This window comes from Amia ocellicauda, chromosome 3 (assembly GCF_036373705.1).
Source record: "Amia ocellicauda isolate fAmiCal2 chromosome 3, fAmiCal2.hap1, whole genome shotgun sequence".
In the NCBI taxonomy this organism is placed as follows: domain Eukaryota; kingdom Metazoa; phylum Chordata; class Actinopteri; order Amiiformes; family Amiidae; genus Amia; species Amia ocellicauda.
This window is the reverse complement of record NC_089852.1, coordinates 26,619,904-26,639,981: the sequence shown is the minus strand read 5'-3', so window position 1 is coordinate 26,639,981 and position 20,078 is coordinate 26,619,904. Positions and strand designations below refer to the sequence as shown.

At 39.4% G+C, this 20,078-nt stretch overlaps 1 protein-coding gene across 1 annotated transcript in view; it reads right to left on the bottom strand.

Annotated features, from left to right (window-relative positions):
• crhr1 (corticotropin releasing hormone receptor 1) overlaps nt 1-20,078 on the bottom strand; it is a 71,408-nt gene that overhangs the window by 11,354 nt on the left and 39,976 nt on the right. Inside the window, exons 8-9 of the mRNA XM_066699980.1 lie at nt 12,546-12,652; nt 381-501 (exon numbers count right to left, since the gene is read on the bottom strand). Coding sequence (XP_066556077.1) covers nt 381-501; nt 12,546-12,652 — 228 coding nt within the window. The remainder of the gene's footprint in view (nt 1-380; nt 502-12,545; nt 12,653-20,078) is intronic.

Sequence of the window (20,078 nt, the reverse complement as noted above, 5' to 3'; positions counted from 1 at the left end):
AACTGAAGACTATGTTATCTTTAAGTGTTATAGCAGTCTGTTAACCTGTTGGCTAGGCTCACAGTACCGCAGGCCTGGATTAAACCAGATCTGTCCGCCACCAACATCACATTCCACACACAGCATTTAAAAGCGAAAAAGTCTGATACACAAAGCAGTCTCTCGATACAGTGACAAACTTTGGAATTAATGAATTGATAATCAATTTAAAGACAATTCATGTACTATTTTATTTCTGTTTTATTTGGAAAAAATAAATAAAATAGTCCATTGCTTCCAATCTTGTCACTTTGAACAGTGCAGATATCATTCTATGGGCTGAGTCACACCGTGTGTGAGTGGCCGTGACTGTAGCTGTGCGTGATAATCACAGAACTTACCACGTTGCTTTCATGCACCTCTGGGTTCATAGTCAGCTGGACCACAAACCAGGTGGCATTGCGAAGAATGAAAGCGCTGATTAAATTCCAGTGGATTATGTTTCTCAGGCATCGGATGCTCCTGTCAAGAAGAGAAAGTGCCACAAAAATTAAATGCTTAGGAAGAGAAAACAATAATAAAATAATCAAAAGCTTACAAATTTTCACAAGATGTTTATTTTCAAGGGGTGAACGAACTTTAATCTGTTACTTTCCCCCCTCTGTGTCCTAGGTGCATTACAGACACTTATAATTCCTTGGAAGTATTACCATTGAATATGCCCTTCTAAGCATGTAAAAATTAATTTATTTGAAACTGCCATCCCATTAGTCATTTATGCGCTATTCATAGATATCTTGATCTTTAAAATCTTGCTTTCCCCTTTTATGATTCACATCAAAAACTGATTTCATGCCAAAAATGCTAAATACTTTCTTTCACCTTGAATCATACTATACTGTTCATATTGGCATTGATATTAAATTCTTGTAAACTTCTGAGATCAGCAAGGGAGAGATTACTTTTTAATCCTCAAGTGATTGGAACAGATTACTTGCAGGCTTCTGAACTAGCAACACTTTGAATGTATTTAAAATCAGAAGTGCACATATCCTCTCCAGAAAAAAGTATTTGATCCCCTGCTGATTTTGTACGTTTGCCCACTGACAAAAAAATGATTAGTCTAGAATTTTAATGGTAGGTGTATTTTAACAGTAAGAGACAGAATAACAACACAAAAATCCAGAAAAACGCATTTCAAAAAAGTTATAAATTGATTTGCATGTTAATGAGTGAAATAAGTATTTGACCCCTTCGACTTAGTACTTGGTGGCAAAACCCTTGTTGGTAATCACAGAGGTCAGACGTTTCTTGTAGTTGGCCACCAGGTTTGCACACATCTCAGGAGGGATTTTGTCCCACTCCTCTTTGCAGATCCTCTCCAAGTCATTAAGGTTTCGAGGCTGACGTTTGGCAACTCAAACCTTCAGCTCCCTCCACAGATTTTCTATGGGATTAAGGTCTGGAGACTGGCTAGGCCACTGCAGGACCTTAATGTGCTTCTTCTTGAGCCACTCCTTTGTTGCCTTGGCTGTGTGTTTTGGGTCATTGTCATGCTGGAATACCCATCCACGAATCATTTTCAATGCCCTGGCTGAGGGAAGGAGGTTCTCACCCAAGATTTGACGGTACATGGCCCCGTCCATCGTTCCTTTGATGCGGTGCAGTTGTCCTGTCCCCTTAGCAGAAAAACACCCCCAAAGCATAATGTTTCCACCTCCATGTTTGACGGTGGGGATGGTGTTCTTGGGGTCATTCCTCCTCCTCCAAACACAGCGAGTTGAGTTGATGCCAAAGAGCTCGATTTTGGTCTCATCTGACCACAACACATTCACCCAGTTCTCCTCTGAATCATTCAGATGTTCATTGGCAAACTTCAGACGGGCCTGTAGATGTGCTTTCTTGAGCAGGGGGACCTTGCGGACGCTGCAGGATTTCAGTCCTTCACGGCTTAGTGTGTTACCAATTGTGTTCTTGGTGACTATGGTCCCAGCTGCCTTGAGATCATTAACAAGATCCTCCCGTGTAGTTCTGGGCTGATTCCTCACCGTTCTCATGATCATTGAAACTCCACGAGGTGAGATCTTGCCTGGAGCCCCAGACCGAGGGAGACTGACAGTTATTTTGTGTTTCTTCCATTTGCGAATAATCGCACCACCTGTTGTCACCTTCTCACCAAGCTGCTTGGCGATGGTCTTGTAGCCCATTCCAGCCTTGTGTAGGTCTACAATCTTGTCCCTGACATCCTTGGACAGCTCTTTGGTCTTGGCCATGGTGGAGAGTTTGGAATCTGATTGATTGATTGCTTCTGTGGACAGGTGTCTTTTATACAGGTCACGAGCTGAGATTAGGAGCACTCCCTTAAAGAGAGAGCTGTATAAAAGACACCTGGGAGCCAGAAATCTTGCTGATTGATAGGGGATCAAATACTTATTTCACTCATTAACATGCAAATCAATTTATAACTTTTTTGAAATGCGTTTTTCTGGATTTTTTTGTTGTTATTCTGTCCCTCACTGTTAAAATACACAGATAGACTGATCATTTCTTTGTCAGTGGGCAAACGTACAAAATCAGCAGGGGATCAAATACTTTTTTCCCACACTGTAGCTGCTAAAAGGATTTTTTAAAGCATTGTTCTTAATTACGTGAATCTTTATTCATTTTATTTATTCATCATTTCATTTTTGAATGTAAACTTATCACAGAATGTGTCCTTGGTTAGGTATAATTTTAAATAGTGTTTTTACTTAAATAATCTTCCAGTAACAAGATTGTTTCCCATTTCAAGTCAATTCTTTATTAAATCTAACAGAATAATACATATATTTTCAATAGAAACCATACATCAAGCTCCGCTTGTAAATACAAGGTTAAGGGATCTCATTAAATGATGGAAATTAGTTTTCTATGAGCTATACATTGTATAAGAGAACATCCTAATATTAAGAGCATCAAAGCAGTTCTTTGATTTGTTTTTCTTTGTTTGAATTGACTACCAAATAACAACGTGGCTTTGAAAAGCATGAGGGACCATAATTGAAGTGCTGAACGGATTTTTCCATCTTGTAATTTATTTTTATATTAGCCTTACATTTTGTTCTCCCTCATTACAATGCGTAAAGCATCACAAGATGCTAAAGGAATTGAAGATACTTGTTAATGGCTCTTTCCTCAGACCCTAAGCAGAAGGATACAGATTGTGGCGTAGGTAGAGCAAATTGGGAAAGTTTGCTTGAATTCTCAGGTTGACTTCTTACTCCAGAAGATGTGGGGAAGCCATATTGACTCAGACGCTTCAAATCTGCCAACCATCAGCTGATCAGAAAAGATAGTCTCGCTCTTCCCCAGAGGTCAGCACTGATCTGAATCAAGATGGGGGACACACACCCTGGATGATTTGATTTGGTTCTTAGAACAAAATGTCAAATACATCATTCTGCAAAATCGTGCATCTGTAAGACCCCAATGCTAGGCGCTACAAATAAAAGTAATGTCCTATGTTGATAAAAATGTCTGCATTCTACTTCCAGGGCTTTGTCTGAGGGATGGTTCTTTATATCTATACCTAACAGAGATCTATGGAGACGCTCACAGCAAAGGCACAAAAGGGTTGATTCGTCTGAACACCTGATGCTAGGCTACCTCAGAAGGCGCTGTCATGGGGTTCAGTTCAAACGGTTCAAGGAGCCCCTCGAGGCACATGGAAGAAGGATGCTCATAACAGGAAGGAGTTGTGAATCGATGACTCATAGTGGCAGAGTTTCGTACTAAAATTCCAGCAAAATAACTGCATTTATTTGAAGTGAGTCCAGTGAACAGAACCACCCTTGGGCCAAACCAGCATACAATGCACTGAGAGTAGGAAAACCTTCAAGAAGCTGCTTCCACAACTAAAAAGTGATGGACCATGGATTATACACTGTAATGGACAACCATCATTATCAACGTCCTAATCACGCTCGGGTCTGCGTTGCCCATGTGTAAACACAGCAAAGGAATACTCCTTCCACCAAACAGCAAGTGAGCGGAAAACAATCACAAGAGCTTAACTTAATTTGAACACTAATAATAATAAAATATTTTTTTAAATAAAAATGTATATATATATATATATATATATATATATATATATATATATATATATATATATATATATATATACGAAAACAGTTTACTTAAACTTAATTGGTTTCTTTAACTCTTGAAATGAATCCAACCATATGAACCTCATTTCCAAGCAGGCTTCTTAAAATAAATAGCTTTCACTCAGGTTTTTAATTTAATTTCACCAGGATTCCCTGCTGTTCCACATTGAACACACATGGTTTGGTAACAAGTCACTTGTTTACCCAGGTGTAATGCTAATCGCTCCAGTTGTACCGGGACAACGGAGAGCCAATTTCTGGAGCCAGAGAGAAGAACAGTCTGTCTCCGGGGGGGGGCTTGGCAGTGTGCAGCTGATGCAGCTCATCTGCTTTCCATGGCGTCTCACTCACACAGTCACTACAGTACACCACTGGAAGCCACTGACATCGTTGGCAGTGGACCACAGACAAAAAGCAGTGATCTGCATATATATATATATTTCCCTCCGGGGGCCAAGGATGCTGGCCCAGTACAGGAAATAGCAGGCCAATTAAATAGAAATGCTTTGTGCCAGGACATGGCAAAAGAAACATGCACAGTATAGATCAAGTAAAATACAAAGAAAACCTATAAGAACCCTACACTGCCAACCCCCCCCTTCCCCGGAAACATACTGTTCTTCTCTCTGGCTTCAAAAATTGGCACACCCTGGTGTCTCATTCCTAACCGTAGCGTATGCATTCCACATAACATAACGGCTTTCTCTGAAAATGCTTTGATATTTATATAATGCAACATGTTAATATGCATATGTTACTTTCCGTAGTACAATTTCGTCTGAAAGAGTGAAAATTACAGAAAAACCCTGTGAAAGTTTGTACTCATTCCAGGCTACTCCTAAACACCTTGTAGCAAAACTCCAGTTTTTACAGTGTCCTGTATGAAAACTGGTACCACAGTACGCAAAACCTGATAACAAAACTGTACGGATGCGTTTGTATACTTTAGGTGGATTTTTTTGTCTGGGTCATAAAGAAGATCTTAAGACCTTAATAAGTCACAGATCCACGAACATAGAGTGTGAGAATCTGATCTAGTCACTGAGCCATTAATTTTTCACTCTGTGGGAATAGGTATTTGTATGGGTTTCACATACAAGCGCTGGTGTGTTCATTCCAGAGAAGGATTTGCCAGGCTTTTTGGTTATGTCTCTTTTTTCATTCCAGGAGACTAACACGGTTCACTACAGCTTGTGCTCTGTCTTTCTCTCTGACCCATCCTCTTTTATTCTCTCGGTCAAGGACATTTTCCCGCTTGGAAGTAATACAGATCATGCTCAACCTAGCGTTAAACGGGGGCAATGCTCGCCTCAGTGGTGGCCAGGTGAGGAGACCAAACCACACTGAAGAGTTGGCCCATAATGGCCTTGGCTTCTTCCTCTGAACTGAACCCCTGGATATCACAGACAGCAGTGTTTATTTACCACTGAGCAAGAGGGATCTGTGCACAGTATCTCAGGAGTGGATACAAGTCTGGAATAAATTAATCTTATACTTATTTTAATTGTGCATTACCAAACATTTGGAGTGAAAGAGATCCTATAGGATAGGTGGAGGTTAATGCTGACGACAATGATGACAACAACAACAACAACAACAAGAAAATAAATAAAAGGGGAAGGTCTTATTTAATTATATAACAGGAGAATGTAAAATGTGTGGCGATATTGCAAAATTGTAATTCAACAAAGCAAACAGCCTGAGTGCAGTGTTGTTGGATCATTCCTGAGTGGGGGCTACTGATACTGGGTAATTTAACTAGATTGCACCAGTAAAAAAACTCTGTAAATGGGTAATTGTACGTACCAATAATGTGATATATTGTAGGTTGCCCTGGATAAGGGCGTCTACTAAGAAATAATTATAATAATCAGGACTGGAATCTGACCACACCTGACCCCTTCAGATGAGTGGATAGCTGTTTGATTCCCACATTGTCTCCATTCCCTCCTGGGCTCTGCTGGCTGCTGAACAGCTCATGCTGTTCTTGAAAGCAGTCAATACAAAAGCAAAAGCTTGCATCAGTGCAGTGTAGTCATTTTATGTTGTGTAGTTGATATGAATAATTATTCATAATAAAAGTGTTTTAGTTACTTTCAAGTTTAAATTAAATATGGCAAAGTATAGTCACATGATTTAAAAAAAAAAATGAAATAGGTCCGGATGCAGTGACTGCAACGAAGAAAAACCTAATTATTATTAAAAAAAAAAAGTGCAAAGAGCTGAACAAAAGTATGAGTATTCAAGTAGAATAATACAGATTTTGCAGTTAGCAGGTGTACTTCGAAGGACTTTTTTCCTTTTTCTTTTTTTACTTTCACATTTTCTTCCCTCAAGAAGCTCATCAGACACCTTTTCCTTGACGTGACCTGCTTAGTACTTGACAATAGCTTAGCAAAGATGTAGTGGTGAATACATACATACATTTGAATAATAACACAGCCTTCCCGTAAGCAATCTGAACAGAGATAGATTTACCAAAACGAAACAAAAATACCCCCAGCAAAAGCCATTATCCTGAAAAAAACAAAACCTCACACACTGACTGCTGTGTGCTCCACGGTCGAATGCTGTGTTTTGGCAAAGGCCTGCTGACACAGAAAAAAAATGGCAGTGGACCACATTACTGTTATAACCAGCCGGCATGTCAGAGTCGACTCGACACTGTCTCATAAACCCTGCTCCTCTTTATGAATGACCTCATTACTGAAGCCTTCGTGTTTGCTTTGCTGTCCCCGCTGGTCAGGGTGACTCTAAAATAGAAACTCACACTCCTATCAGTTAATCTTTTTGAAAAGAGGGACCCGTGAAGCACTCCACAACCCGACCTTGCTAATTTGGCCTGGACGGTCACTTTGGAGCTGGGGTTGCTGATGCATTAATGCTCTTCCCATCTCCCTGGCTACATGGCTATGGCGCTGACTAAACAAGGATGCTGAAGTTACTATCCTCTGGGTCAGAGACATTTTGTAGTCTGACTAATGTTTCAGCTTTCTGTACAAGTTGTACATATTTTGTAGATGGTGTATTTATGTATTAGTTAGTTCTTTTTATGACCCACTTTGTAAATACTCTATGTTCTACTGTGGGAACTACACTGTAAATTTGTCTTTGAAGCAGATTTTTTTCCAATCAAGTTTACGTAGTAATGAGGGTTTAAAAAAAACAACAAAAAAACAAAAACATGAACTCCTAAGGTCGCAATAAAAAACCTAACCTTCTCATGAGGACTTAATCAGAGAAGAAAATTAAGTTTCTGCTGCTCTGTGAGGCCCCGCCACACTCCCCCTGCACACCACTGCCGAGATCTTGATTCCTTCCAATGAAAAACACTCTTCTGCTGTGGGGTCTGCTGTACTGCTAGGTCGTAATTGCCCACTGGTGTGCTCATGCTATTGTACGTGTCAATCTCGCGGCTGGAGGCTGGAGACTTGGCTGTGGCTCGCCATCTCAAGCAGGGTCCATGTGCTGTGAAATTCTGGTGCCTTTCAGCAGTTGAAATGTCCAAGCCCATTCCCAAAACATGGGGATTCTGAAATGACTACATAGCATTAAAAAGCTTGGCGAATCCTTGAAGTAACTATATGCACTGGTTAGGACTTTGTGACCAGAGTATAATGTGCCTCTTCCAACTTTCCTTTTCCCCGAAGCACATTAAGCTTGTAAGAATTGTGGGTGAACTGAGGGAAAAGCCTACATTGGCACTGACACAATAATTGCATAAAAATAATAGAGACTAATAGAGATTAATGCCAGCAAGAAGCATACAAAGTTCTGGACAAAATGATTACCAGGTCAGTGACTATTAATTTACCTCAGAGGTGAAAGGGATGTATTCAGACTATTTACTTGGTAAAGTGTCTGGATAAAAAAAGAAAAGAAATGGTGATATGAAATGATATTGCATGAAACAATTTGAGGAGGATGGTGGATGACTGATACTCACAGCAGCTGCTCCTGAACGTAATGTTATTAGCTTTTGCACATACCTCTTCTGTCTGTCTTTACACTGCCACGTAATACTCCTTTCTGCAATACAATCTTCAATAAAACAATCCAGGCAATTTCTTAAGGAAGATTAAAGCAAATGAGAATGCTGTGATGTTATGGAAGATGCCAGTTTGAAAACCTGCTTTGAATGGAGCCTAAACGTCTACAGATAACATTTTTTTTAAAAGTGAGATTCCATACTTTCAAGTACAGCTCAATTAAATCTCCTGCCAAGACTGTTCTAGACGCAGATTATCCTTAGATAATCTTCTCTTGGCAATCCTTATTACTATACCTTCAGATCCTGTGCATCTAACCAATTGATTTCATTCACTTTCAATAACAAACTGCTAAGCAACTGAACCGTACATTGGTCGCCTGAATGCATCCTGCCACCACAGAAAGAAGTGAAGCAGAATAAGATGCATCGCCAAACTAGGCTGACGCAGTGCATTCGCTTCTGGGTTCCTCTACATACACTGACTTTTGTTTCTTTTGATGGGGATGGTGGTAGTAGCACAATCAGTCAAAGCTGAAAGCTGGCAGGAGAAATTATATATATATATATATATATATATATATACACTCACCTAAAGGATTATTAGGAACACCATACTAATACTGTGTTTGACCCCCTTTCGCCTTCAGAACTGCCTTAATTCTACGTGGCATTGATTCAACAAGGTGATTAAAGCATTCTTTAGAAATGTTGGCCCATATTGATAGGATAGCATCTTGCAGTTGATGGAGATTAGTGGGATGCACATCCAGGGCACGAAGCTCCCGTTCCACCACATCCCAAAGATGCTCTATTGGGTTGAGATCTGGTGACTGTGGGGGCCAGTTTAGTACAGTGAACTCATTGTCATGTTCAAGAAACCAATTTGAAATGATTCGACCTTTGTGACATGGTGCATTATCCTGCTGGAAGTAGCCATCAGAGGATGGGTACATGGTGGTCATAAAGGGATGGACATGGTCAGAAACAATGCTCAGGTAGGCCGTGGCATTTAAATGATGCCCAATTGGCACTAAGGGGCCTAAAGTGTGCCAAGAAAACATCCCCCACACCATTACACCACCACCACCAGCCTGCACAGTGGTAACAAGGCATGATGGATCCATGTTCTCATTCTGTTTACGCCAAATTCTGACTCTACCATCTGAATGTCTCAACAGAAATCGAGACTCATCAGACCAGGCAACATTTTTCCAGTCTTCAACTGTCCAATTTTGGTGAGCTTGTGCAAATTGTAGCCTCTTTTTCCTATTTGTAGTGGAGATGAGTGGTACCCGGTGGGGTCTTCTGCTGTTGTAGCCCATCCGCCTCAAGGTTGTACGTGTTGTGGCTTCACAAATGCTTTGCTGCATACCTCGGTTGTAACGAGTGGTTATTTCAGTCAAAGTTGCTCTTCTATCAGCTTGAATCAGTCGGCCCATTCTCCTCTGACCTCTAGCATCAACAAGGCATTTTCGCCCACAGGACTGCCGCATACTGGATGTTTTTCCCTTTTCACACCATTCTTTGTAACCCTAGAAATGGTTGTGCGTGAAAATCCCAGTAACTGAGCAGATTGTGAAATACTCAGACCGGCCCGTCTGGCACCAACAACCATGCCACGCTCAAAATTGCTTAAATCACCTTTCTTTCCCATTCAGACATTCAGTTTGGAGTTCAGGAGATTGTCTTGACCAGGACCACACCCCTAAATGCATTGAAGCAACTGCCATGTGATTGGTTGGTTAGATAATTGCATTAATGAGAAATTGAACAGGTGTTCCTAATAATCCTTTAGGTGAGTGTATATATATATATATTAGGGCTGTGCGATATGACGATATATATCGTATGACTATATAAAAACGTCTATCGTTTCATATTATGCTATATCGTTTATATCGTAGTGTCGCAAATTGCAATCTTTACGGCAGTATTTTTCGTCATTAGGACGCTTTGCGTTCTTCCGGTTCTTCCACACGTGTCGGATGCGGCAAGAAATGAGCATCAGAAACACAGACACACATGAGCAGAGAGACCCGACACACAATAACCAACACAACCAAGAGATACTTTAGTGCGCAAGCGCACACGCTGCGCCCCGCTCTCGTCGCCGGGCTGAACTCGATCTGCAGGCACCCCCACCCCCGCTAATTTAGACTGATATCATTTGTATAAAATTAATAATAACGTTTGTTTCCATTTCAATAAATTGGAAAGCAATGCAAACACATGCAGAAAGTATCATTTTATTTTTATTAAGATGGTGAAGTGGTTCAACATTAACTATTTCTAGCAGATGTTAATGCGCCACTATAAACCCGGCTGTGCTAAATCTCCCTGAATCTGGACCTTTACAGCGCATGTGTTGCGTGATCACTATTACTGGTGTTATTGTTGTTATGTGACAGTAAATCATACTGTGTATATGCATATATGTGCTCTGAGGAAGATCACTTTTTTTCTAATAAATAATTTTTGAGACATCGGTGAATATGGACTGTTTTTAGACGGGAGCTGCTGTACCATCCTAATATAATACGGATAATTGTTCTATATAAAATCCCTGGGATAAGGCACCCCGCATTTAAGATTTATTAAAACTATTGTAACGCCAGCTATTTTTAAACTTATGTATATATGTATATACATTTTTAAACTTATGTGTGTATATACACACACACACACGTATATTTATCCCATAACAACATAACACATGTAATAGTAGTCACACAACACTTGCCCTGTAATGTGTTGCATTCTGCATATATTTACCATGACAGCCTGCATGTAGTATTTGTTAGTTTTGCTTATTGAAGGATTAACGAAATACTTGTAGTTTGAATGTCTGAAGTTTGAAAACAAGAAATATCGATATATATCGTGTATTGCCCAAACTTCTAAAAATATCGAGATATTATTTTTAAGTCATATCGCCCAGCCCTATATATATATATATATATATATATATATATATATATATAAAGGTAATATTGATTAAAACAAATGTGGAAACTATACATAACAGCTGATTTTCTCTTTTTGTGGGGTCTCTTGTGTATTTGGATTGCAATGCCTCTAGTTGCCCTATTTTATTTTTAACCTGGGAACATTGGTATCTGTATATAAGCATTCTGTAATGAAATAAATGCGAATCGGTTTAACTTCTGCAGGAAGCATTGGGGGCATGTGAAAACTTTATGGCCCAATTTCTGTGTGCAAAAGAAATCCTACTCCTACTGACAAGGAAAAAAAAGGATTACAAATGAGCGCTAAAAGGTTCTCCATTAAAATGCATTTGTACAACTTTACCTAAGGCTTATGGTATAATTACAGGCTCCGAGGCCAGCAGCAGCTGTCTTTATCAATAAGTTTGTAATACAATGCAGCACTGGCGCTTTCAGTGCATGCCGACAGAAGTCCTTGAGAAGCACACCAGGGCAAATACAACAAGAAGCTTTATATAAAACAATCCCATAGTGCTTAGTCAAGTGTCCATAATTTTAACCTATATTCGATTAGATACAGAATGCATGTTCCTTGTCAGCACTTGGCAGATCAATTTATGTGCTTATAGGTGGTGACACTGAGTTACTTACATGCTTTCAGAGGAGGTCTAGTGCCTAACTGAATTACACAGGTCTGAAGTGGGATTTTTTTACAATCCATGTAGCAAAAAAGACAACAGAGGGTGTGTTTCTGTTTGTAACAACAGTAGCGGTATTTTTCTGACTGACACCATCTTTCACAGCCCATTAGGTTTTTACACCTCAGCTCAGCTATTGAAATGCCTGACAGATCAACTATTTTCTTTTCTTTAATTTTCTTTCTCTGCCGTGAAATCAAGATGGGTTAAGCTAGGCACCACTGAGAAGAGTTTGAGATTAAACTGGTCCCAAGATAAAATAATAAAATATCTTTCTTTAATTGTATTCACCATCTTGAATCAAAGCCCACCTGGAGAGCACTTAAAAAAAACATTTGAATGTATTGCATATTAAGTGCAAAAATTAAAAAGCTATGAAAATAGAAACAGTACACAGTTGTTGTTTATTTTTTTTAAAGGAGATTTTCTGGCAACAAGCATACATACAAAACAAAGAAACACAAGTCTGTACTTGTGAAATAGGTTTAGCCAGAAAAACGTTTGGGTTCTTCAGTAGATTCCTGGAAGAAGTGACCGAGTTGCTTTACAGTGTAATGAAACACCTCTGACGGGATACAGGGAACGGAAATCACAAGAACCTCAATGGCACTTCCCTCCCCTTCCCTTGCCACCCCTTTAAGGGTTTCCTTATAGAGTTAAGAACACTTTTCACATTCATTGTTTTATACTTCAATTTCAACCAACTGCCAAATACCACCATGCTGGCTGCACTGAGAGTTTTCCGGTCAGGATGATCAGGTCGCAAGAAGGGTTAGGGTCTTACCTTAACCGCATGAAAAGGACAAAGGCCACAAGGAGAGCCCCAAGCGAGATGCAGTGGCCCAGGTAATTTATGATCACGGCAATATGGTAGTGAAGCTTGCTCTTTTTCTAGAGAGAAAATAAAAAGACAACACACACTAAGAAGCCATGTACCAAATGCCAACGTAACTCCCACCAACAAAAGAAAACATTTAAACCGTCAAACAAACAAAAAAAACTTTTATCAGATCCCTGGCTTTGCTCGAATCCCTCATCATTCAGTTTATTTTTCAGGAATTTAATAAGTCTTCAAAAAAAGCATGTGTTGCATCATTTAAACTGAGCCGATTTGCATGTAGTCTGAATCATGTCTGATGGTATTAAAGAAGATTGGAGGGGATGAAGCACTTACAGTGATGTCTAGTGACTAAATACATGACACAGAGACTTGACCTCCTTGTGATTTCATTAGTTGTGTGTTTTAATGACAACTGCTGTGGAGGCTTGATATGCAAATATAATACAAAAAAATACTACTACATGCTGTATAGACATCAGAGAGTGTTGTGACAAGATTGTTAGAGAGAAAAACAACTGAGAAGTAACTAATGATTAAATGTGCATATATATATATATATATATATATATATATATATATATATATATATATATTCTTTTTTTCCAGGAATATTAATATCTTCAGCCTGCATATGTATCTCTATAGAGGAAAGAGGTGGTGGGGTCAGGGTTTTTAACTATAGCTACTATAGCTTGGAAATGTTACCAATATATTTGATATGTGGGATGATTCTATATAAGATCAGCCTCCTTCTGACATGGTGCTGTTTCAAGTTAAGTCTACTTGCTGGCTTAACTGCATGGTCAAGTAATATAAATTAAACAATAGGGAAAAGGTGGAAAAAAAGTGTACATACATATTCATCAAAACAAAAAAACAAAGGCATAACACTATATCCAAAAGATTCATGGCCTTTGATCTGGGCCATCATATCAGTTCAGACAGGCCTTCATCAACTCACACAGACACTAATGGAGGATTAATTACTGCTATGCCCCACAATTAAACTTTGGCCATGATGACAGAGGCAATTTTCAAAACACGCGATGACTTGATCTGCTCTTGTTTGTTTTCTCCACTGAGGCTTCTGCCAATTTTTAATAGCTGAGCTGCTATTGAATCCGGGTTTGTACACAATGCCTTACTGTAGGAACATATTTCCGCTCCATCCGCTTGCAGGGGCATAACTGTCACAACTGATGTGTCTGCGTTGTGGAGTAAAACCCTGGGCAATGACCTGCACCCCAGCCTCACGGCCCAGGAACCGCCTGCTTGTCACGTAATGGCACGCTAAACGAACTATCAGCAACGGGGTTGTCATTGCTTTGATCAGAAGACTACAATTATCCAGTGTTATAAACCCACACAACCCACTTGCTACATCTGCCACTAATTGTCTCATGTGAAACACCAACCGCAATCGCTAAGAAACTCAGTGCAGGACTGTGATTGTGCCAGGAATACATTAATGTAACTTCAGACTAAAGAGAAAACTTGGTCGCTTGGATAAGGTCCAGATAAGGAGGAAACTCTTCACGCCGGTTGTGTGGTAAAGGGAGCCAGGAGACACACATTAGTCCGGTTTCCATCAAGTCTGTTTTTGTGATAAAAGTCCTGTCGAATAAAAAACGTAATGACAAGCTTGATGGAAACAGCAAATGTCGACTGAATTTTGCAAACATCGACCAAAAGTGTTTACATTCGACAAAAGTGGATTTTTCATAAGTCTATATGACAAATGTGACAAATGTCAGTGGAAACTGGTTTTACCAATTACAAATGCCTTGTCGAATAAGTTTGCAGTCATGTGATATGCAACTAAGTGCTTATGCAGGAAATGATGTCAACATATTTTTACATATTTTGTTTGCTACAAATCAGCTGGACAGACACACACCTCGGCATGGAAAATGGTTTGAAAGATTTCGCACAAAACGTGTTTGCTAAGTGGATATAGCTACTGACATGTTACATTACAACTCAACAAAGTCAGGAATACTGGGCTACTAACCTCATAACAAACAAATACTTCATTAACCTGCTGCTGGAAAACAATTTGGGACAAGCTGCAGTGGAGGGATAACAGTCTTTTAAGGTGTCCTCTGAGGACCATCTCTGGGCCCACGAAAGATGTCACACCAGTAGAGAAAGGAAAGGCAGATATATCCCATGACAGTCTTGTCCTACTTCCTGAGTGAGTGTGCCACATGCTGTTCCCTACAAACTAGAATCTGTTCAGGTTTGCTTGCACAATTGGTTTTTGAGAAAGGCAGACGAAATGGAGAGCAAAACGCTAACCTCGTGGAGAGAGAGAAAAAAGATAAAAGACCTCAAAGGTTGAATAATCCAGGTTACCTAGGGCTTCCTCCATTTATTTATTTATTTATTTATTTATTCTCTCAAAAGAGGAGGGGGGTCTTGTCATGAGCCTTGTCAAGCTGCATATTTTATTACTGGAGGCTTTCTTTGGAAAACAGGACACAGGAGATACTCAAAGCAGCCCTGTCGGCTCTGCTATCTCCTCTTTGCCCAGAGTAGGGTGACTGTTCTTTTGCAGCGTCGGTTGCACCAGACTCACATATCATACCTTTTTCCGGAATGCCACTTCAAGCAAATTTGCGGTTCCCAACTGACCATTTCAGTCCACTGGTGAATTTTTGCTTCTTGTGTCTCCTTGCTGAAATCATATGTACCGGGAGAGCTTCAAAGCTTTTCTTCATTACAGAGCAAAATGTGCTGCACTGGGACAAAAACTGCATTAATATGCGTTTCACCTAAAGACAAGTTGCAAAAAATATCATAAGTGGCTGGAGGAACTTTAGAGTTTCTAAGGAAAGATTACATTTCCGCACCAGAGGAAAAATAGCTTTGGAAGTCTGAGGGTGTATTTGATTGCATATCAGTTTCCTGTAATTCCTTGACACTTCATATTAAAAGAAAAGAGTTTTGTAACTGAACTGACTGTCTGCACAATTGTGCACGCAGGAAATGTATACAGTATACAGTCTGGTGTGGAATCCCAAACCCTCAGATAAGTTAATGGAAAAGTTTTAGAAACTTTTGGTACAAGTATCTCTCTAAGCTGTAATCTTTTAAGCTTCAGCACACGTCAGTCACACCCAGTTGCATTCGGCATCTTCTTCCTGGAAGATCAAGGATAGCTCTTGGGTGCAAAGTGCTTTCTTGTGTCTGGAAGTGCAGATATTCACTGCGAAGTAGGTGCTTAGGATATACTGCTTCACTGCTGTGTATAGATTAAAATGAGACTCCCAAGAAGAAGTAGGTCAAAACGCAAGCTTGAGTGACTCTCCAGTTCACTGACAAGCACCGATAGATGTGTAATACCCACTGAGAAGATGGAAATGTGGCTGTTCGCTAAGCTGGCAGAGTGATTGGAACCTTTTCCCCCATAATGCGTGTGCCAGATCTGCAAAGTGATGGCAACTGCTTTAACTTCTCTTTGTCACGGTGCGCACAGACGCAGACAACTTGTCTTCCTCCAGTGAACTTTTCAGAGGAAAAGACAAAAATAAAGAGTAATCTCGCTCCCCTTTATCTTACGCCCTGTCTCCTTCGATTGTATCAAGGCATAGTGACGGTACTCGGAAAGGTACTGAATAAATGGGCACATCTGTCTCTGAGGAAATGGTCTATGATGAACAAACACTGATATTAGACTTACTCAATGCTGGCCCAGGGAGACACGGAAGGTTACAGTTATCTAGTGAATTAGATCCAAATTCCTAATGCTTTTGGTTGAAATAACCCCCTGATTCAAATAAACCATGTCTCCTTCATTTATAAGAAGAAGAACAGAAGAAGATCCAATATCCAAGGCATTTTTTAAACTTGTCTGGCATTGCATACAATTCTAGATCTTTCCATATCCACGCACAGTAGTATGTATGCAAAGATTTGTTTTATTTTAAAATTATTTTTACAGTAAAAATGTCAGACACCACACTGAGGGCATGGAAGTAGAACTACAAATGAGAACTGAGGAGATGATTTTCTAGAATAAAAAAGCTTCTAATTATAGAATAGAAAAATGAAACACGTTTTATATGGTACAATAAAGTCTATGATGTTTAAATGGTCTAATTAAAAGTAACAGCCTCCAATTGTGCCAGGACTGCTGGAAACAGGTCAAGGCCAAGGAGGACGTAACACCATGAACTACAGCTATCCCTTTTTAAAGGAGCTGTCCAAAGTCTTGCCACTGCTCAGATGCCATAGAAATAAACGGGAAAAGGGAATGTAAAATGTGTGCTATCGATCTTCATTACACCCGCATGTTTGAGAAGTGCTGACAAGTGTTCAGCTGGTGTGGGTTTCATAAAAATGGGCTGTGATGCAGAGAAAACTCTTATGTGATTTCTTGTTTCAGGCTTCACACTATCTCTCGATATACACACAGGCAGAAACACACGCACACACACTACTGTGTCAGTTTAATTTTAGACACCTAATTATAATGCAAACCTTCCATACGACAAAACACACATAGACAACAGAACACAACAGAAAACAAGGGAAGAAAACTGAGACACATTAATGCATTTAAAAGCTCTTAATTTGGTATAACATTAAAATGGAATGATACCAGACAAACAAGCCTATTGTAAAATTCACAATTATCCACATCGCTAAGTAAAACAATGACACATTTTCTGATTTTTGAATTTCCTTTTTAAAATGTATTTTGAAATTGTTATTAAACAGCAACATTATTAGTTAATACAGATATGGCAATTAATTGAAACTTGGCCTCTATAAATATACCCAATGAAGTTAACTCAGCAGGAATGTATCCCTAACCATGAAGGATGTCTTATCTCTAACCCTAACCTGCACCACAATGTAACCCCTTTTGTCCCCGACTTCATTAAATATTGCAAAATTACCATCTCTGTAATCTTTCATTCTGAACTCTCATCAGTATCCCCAATTAAAATGTACCATTACCTAATTTGTATTTTATGTTATTATGCAAACTTTCCTTAAACATACAAAATGTTAATTTTAGCAATGACTTTGCCTTAAACCAACATAATACTGAGATTATGTATTCTGCACTGATTTTTCAGTATACATTAGGAGTCCCTGATTCTGTAAATAGCAATAAGCAGCATTTACTGCTGTAAATTGTAAAGACACTTCTGATGGCAGCCTTCATTACACCCAGGGAATTGGATCCTTAGTATCAGATCTGATAACACATTATAGATGTTACAGACAAAGATTATACTGAATATGTAATAAATTGTTGGGGTTTTAAATGTCCCATACATCTGAAAGTCTGGTGTTTAACTAGAAAATGTAGTGCTGTGCTAAACACAGAAGAACACCGCGTCGGTGTGGGTCAGGGGAGAGCACACAGATGCACGTATACCTCAGGCAATCATAGCTGAAATTCAGTTCACTGCCACTGTTTTTTGAGGCCGAGCTTGTTTGCCTTTCTTTCACTGGGAAATAAAAAGGATTACTGCAAACACAGAGCTGAGCCGCATTGCACTGGATTTATCCTGAGCTGCAAATGGGAATGTGTACGCATAAGTGAGGTGAATAATGTTGTATGACAGGGCTGTGACGGTTCTCTCAAAGGTTTTATCATTCTTATTTATTTTTCCATACAATTCTACAAATAAGTAGGTTCAAAAATGATAACAACTGCAAAATTAGATTCATGAGACAGGCTTTGAGTTTCCGGATCACTTGTTTGGAAAGTTAAGAAATTACAGTGAATTCCCTGAGTTGTTGTTTTCCTTTTTCTCATGTGGCAAGATGTGTTGGAAACTTGCTCATAGATTGTGTGGTAAAATTTCCCTTTTCTGTGATATACAGCTAATAGCTCTATAATGTTGTTTTGTTATGCGTGGATCGCAGAGGCAAGCCACATTTACACTCTATCTTGAAAGCTATACCTAGATAGATTAAATACATTTAATGTCTGTAACTTTATTAATTTGTGTCTCATTGTCCCATTATTAAAAGTAAATGGCGGTATAAGTAGAGTGTGGGACAGCAGTGTTTGACAGCTTGGTGTGGGACAGCATTGTGACCGGACCACCCAGGAATGTGACATGTCCTTAGATTTGAATCCAGATCCCTTGCACTTCTGCCAAATCACCTGATGTTATTATTGATATTATTATTATTAGTAGTAGTAGGAGTATTCATTGTTTCCACTTTATATTTTACATTTGTATTTCTTCATGCAGTCTTCATTGCTGTAGGGTGAATGAGTAAAACTGGAAATTGTGGCATAAATGTGAGCTAGACCATCCTTTCCGAATTATTGGAAAGAATATGAGGGGATGTTAATTTTTGTTCATGCCAGGCTGAATTTTTTGATGCAACTAAATAATCTTCCTGAAGTACTCGCTTGTCTTTTTTGGCTTTCTGTCCTCATAAAGGACATCCCTACTATGCACAGAACTGGGGCAGAGAAAGAGGCAGGATCTAATCTCTGGCTTGAGATCTGGGATTCATGAACCACCTGAGCCCCATTTTAAAAACAGGCCAATTCTCAAATCTTTTAACATCCCTGAAATTATTTAGATCGTTGAGATAAAGACTTAAAAACACCTGGACAGGAAGCTGCAGAAGAGAGATGAGTTTGTTTGTTTTATCCAGGCTTTCCACTTCATTAAGTGAAAGGCTTTAGCTTAACATTCAATGAAAGTAATGATGGCACAAGTATATTCATACTTCTGCCCCAAGCCGAGTCTGGGCAGCAGCTGACAGCGGGACGCAAGTTGACAGCAAGTAAATATCTTCCTTCTCTCTCCCTATATTTTCTTGCAGGCAGAAATACATTCAATTGAAAAGACAACAACTAGATGACCTGTCATGCTCTGCATACATTCACAACAAGTCTTCACAGATTATTTGAGCCAGATCCAAACATACTCTCTCAAAGCCTGCAGCTAAATGCCGAAAAGTCAAACTGCACCAGCACTGTCAAAACCCAGAAGATGCCAAAAACACTGAAGAGCTCCAATGCGCCCCTGACAGCTACAATTTTCTCCAAAGAGCCTAACTGGAAGAGAATACGTTTAATTATTTCTTATTCTTTTGACTCCCAACATTTGTTTTCCCCACTCATTAAAAATAGACCGTTGTCAGTTAAATAATTAAGCAAATGCTACTAAACGTGAATGTAAGCTACCATTCAGTCATGAAAACAAGACCACAGAAACATGTTTTTCTATTCTAAGCCGCAGTGGCAAACCTCAGAAACACACGGACATGCTCCCAACTGCTATAACTGTGACAACACTGACAACAATTCTCCCGTTCTCAGGAAGCATTTGAATACTGCTTTTGAACAACATAATAGCACATACATTATTTAGCCACTCAACGGTCCCAGTACTCAGCTTGGTAAATGAGACGTCTTTAGACGAAAGGGAAAAAACGCTCTCTCACTAAGCAACTTGGGTCAACATTCTCTCAAGCCTGTGTGGACGATAG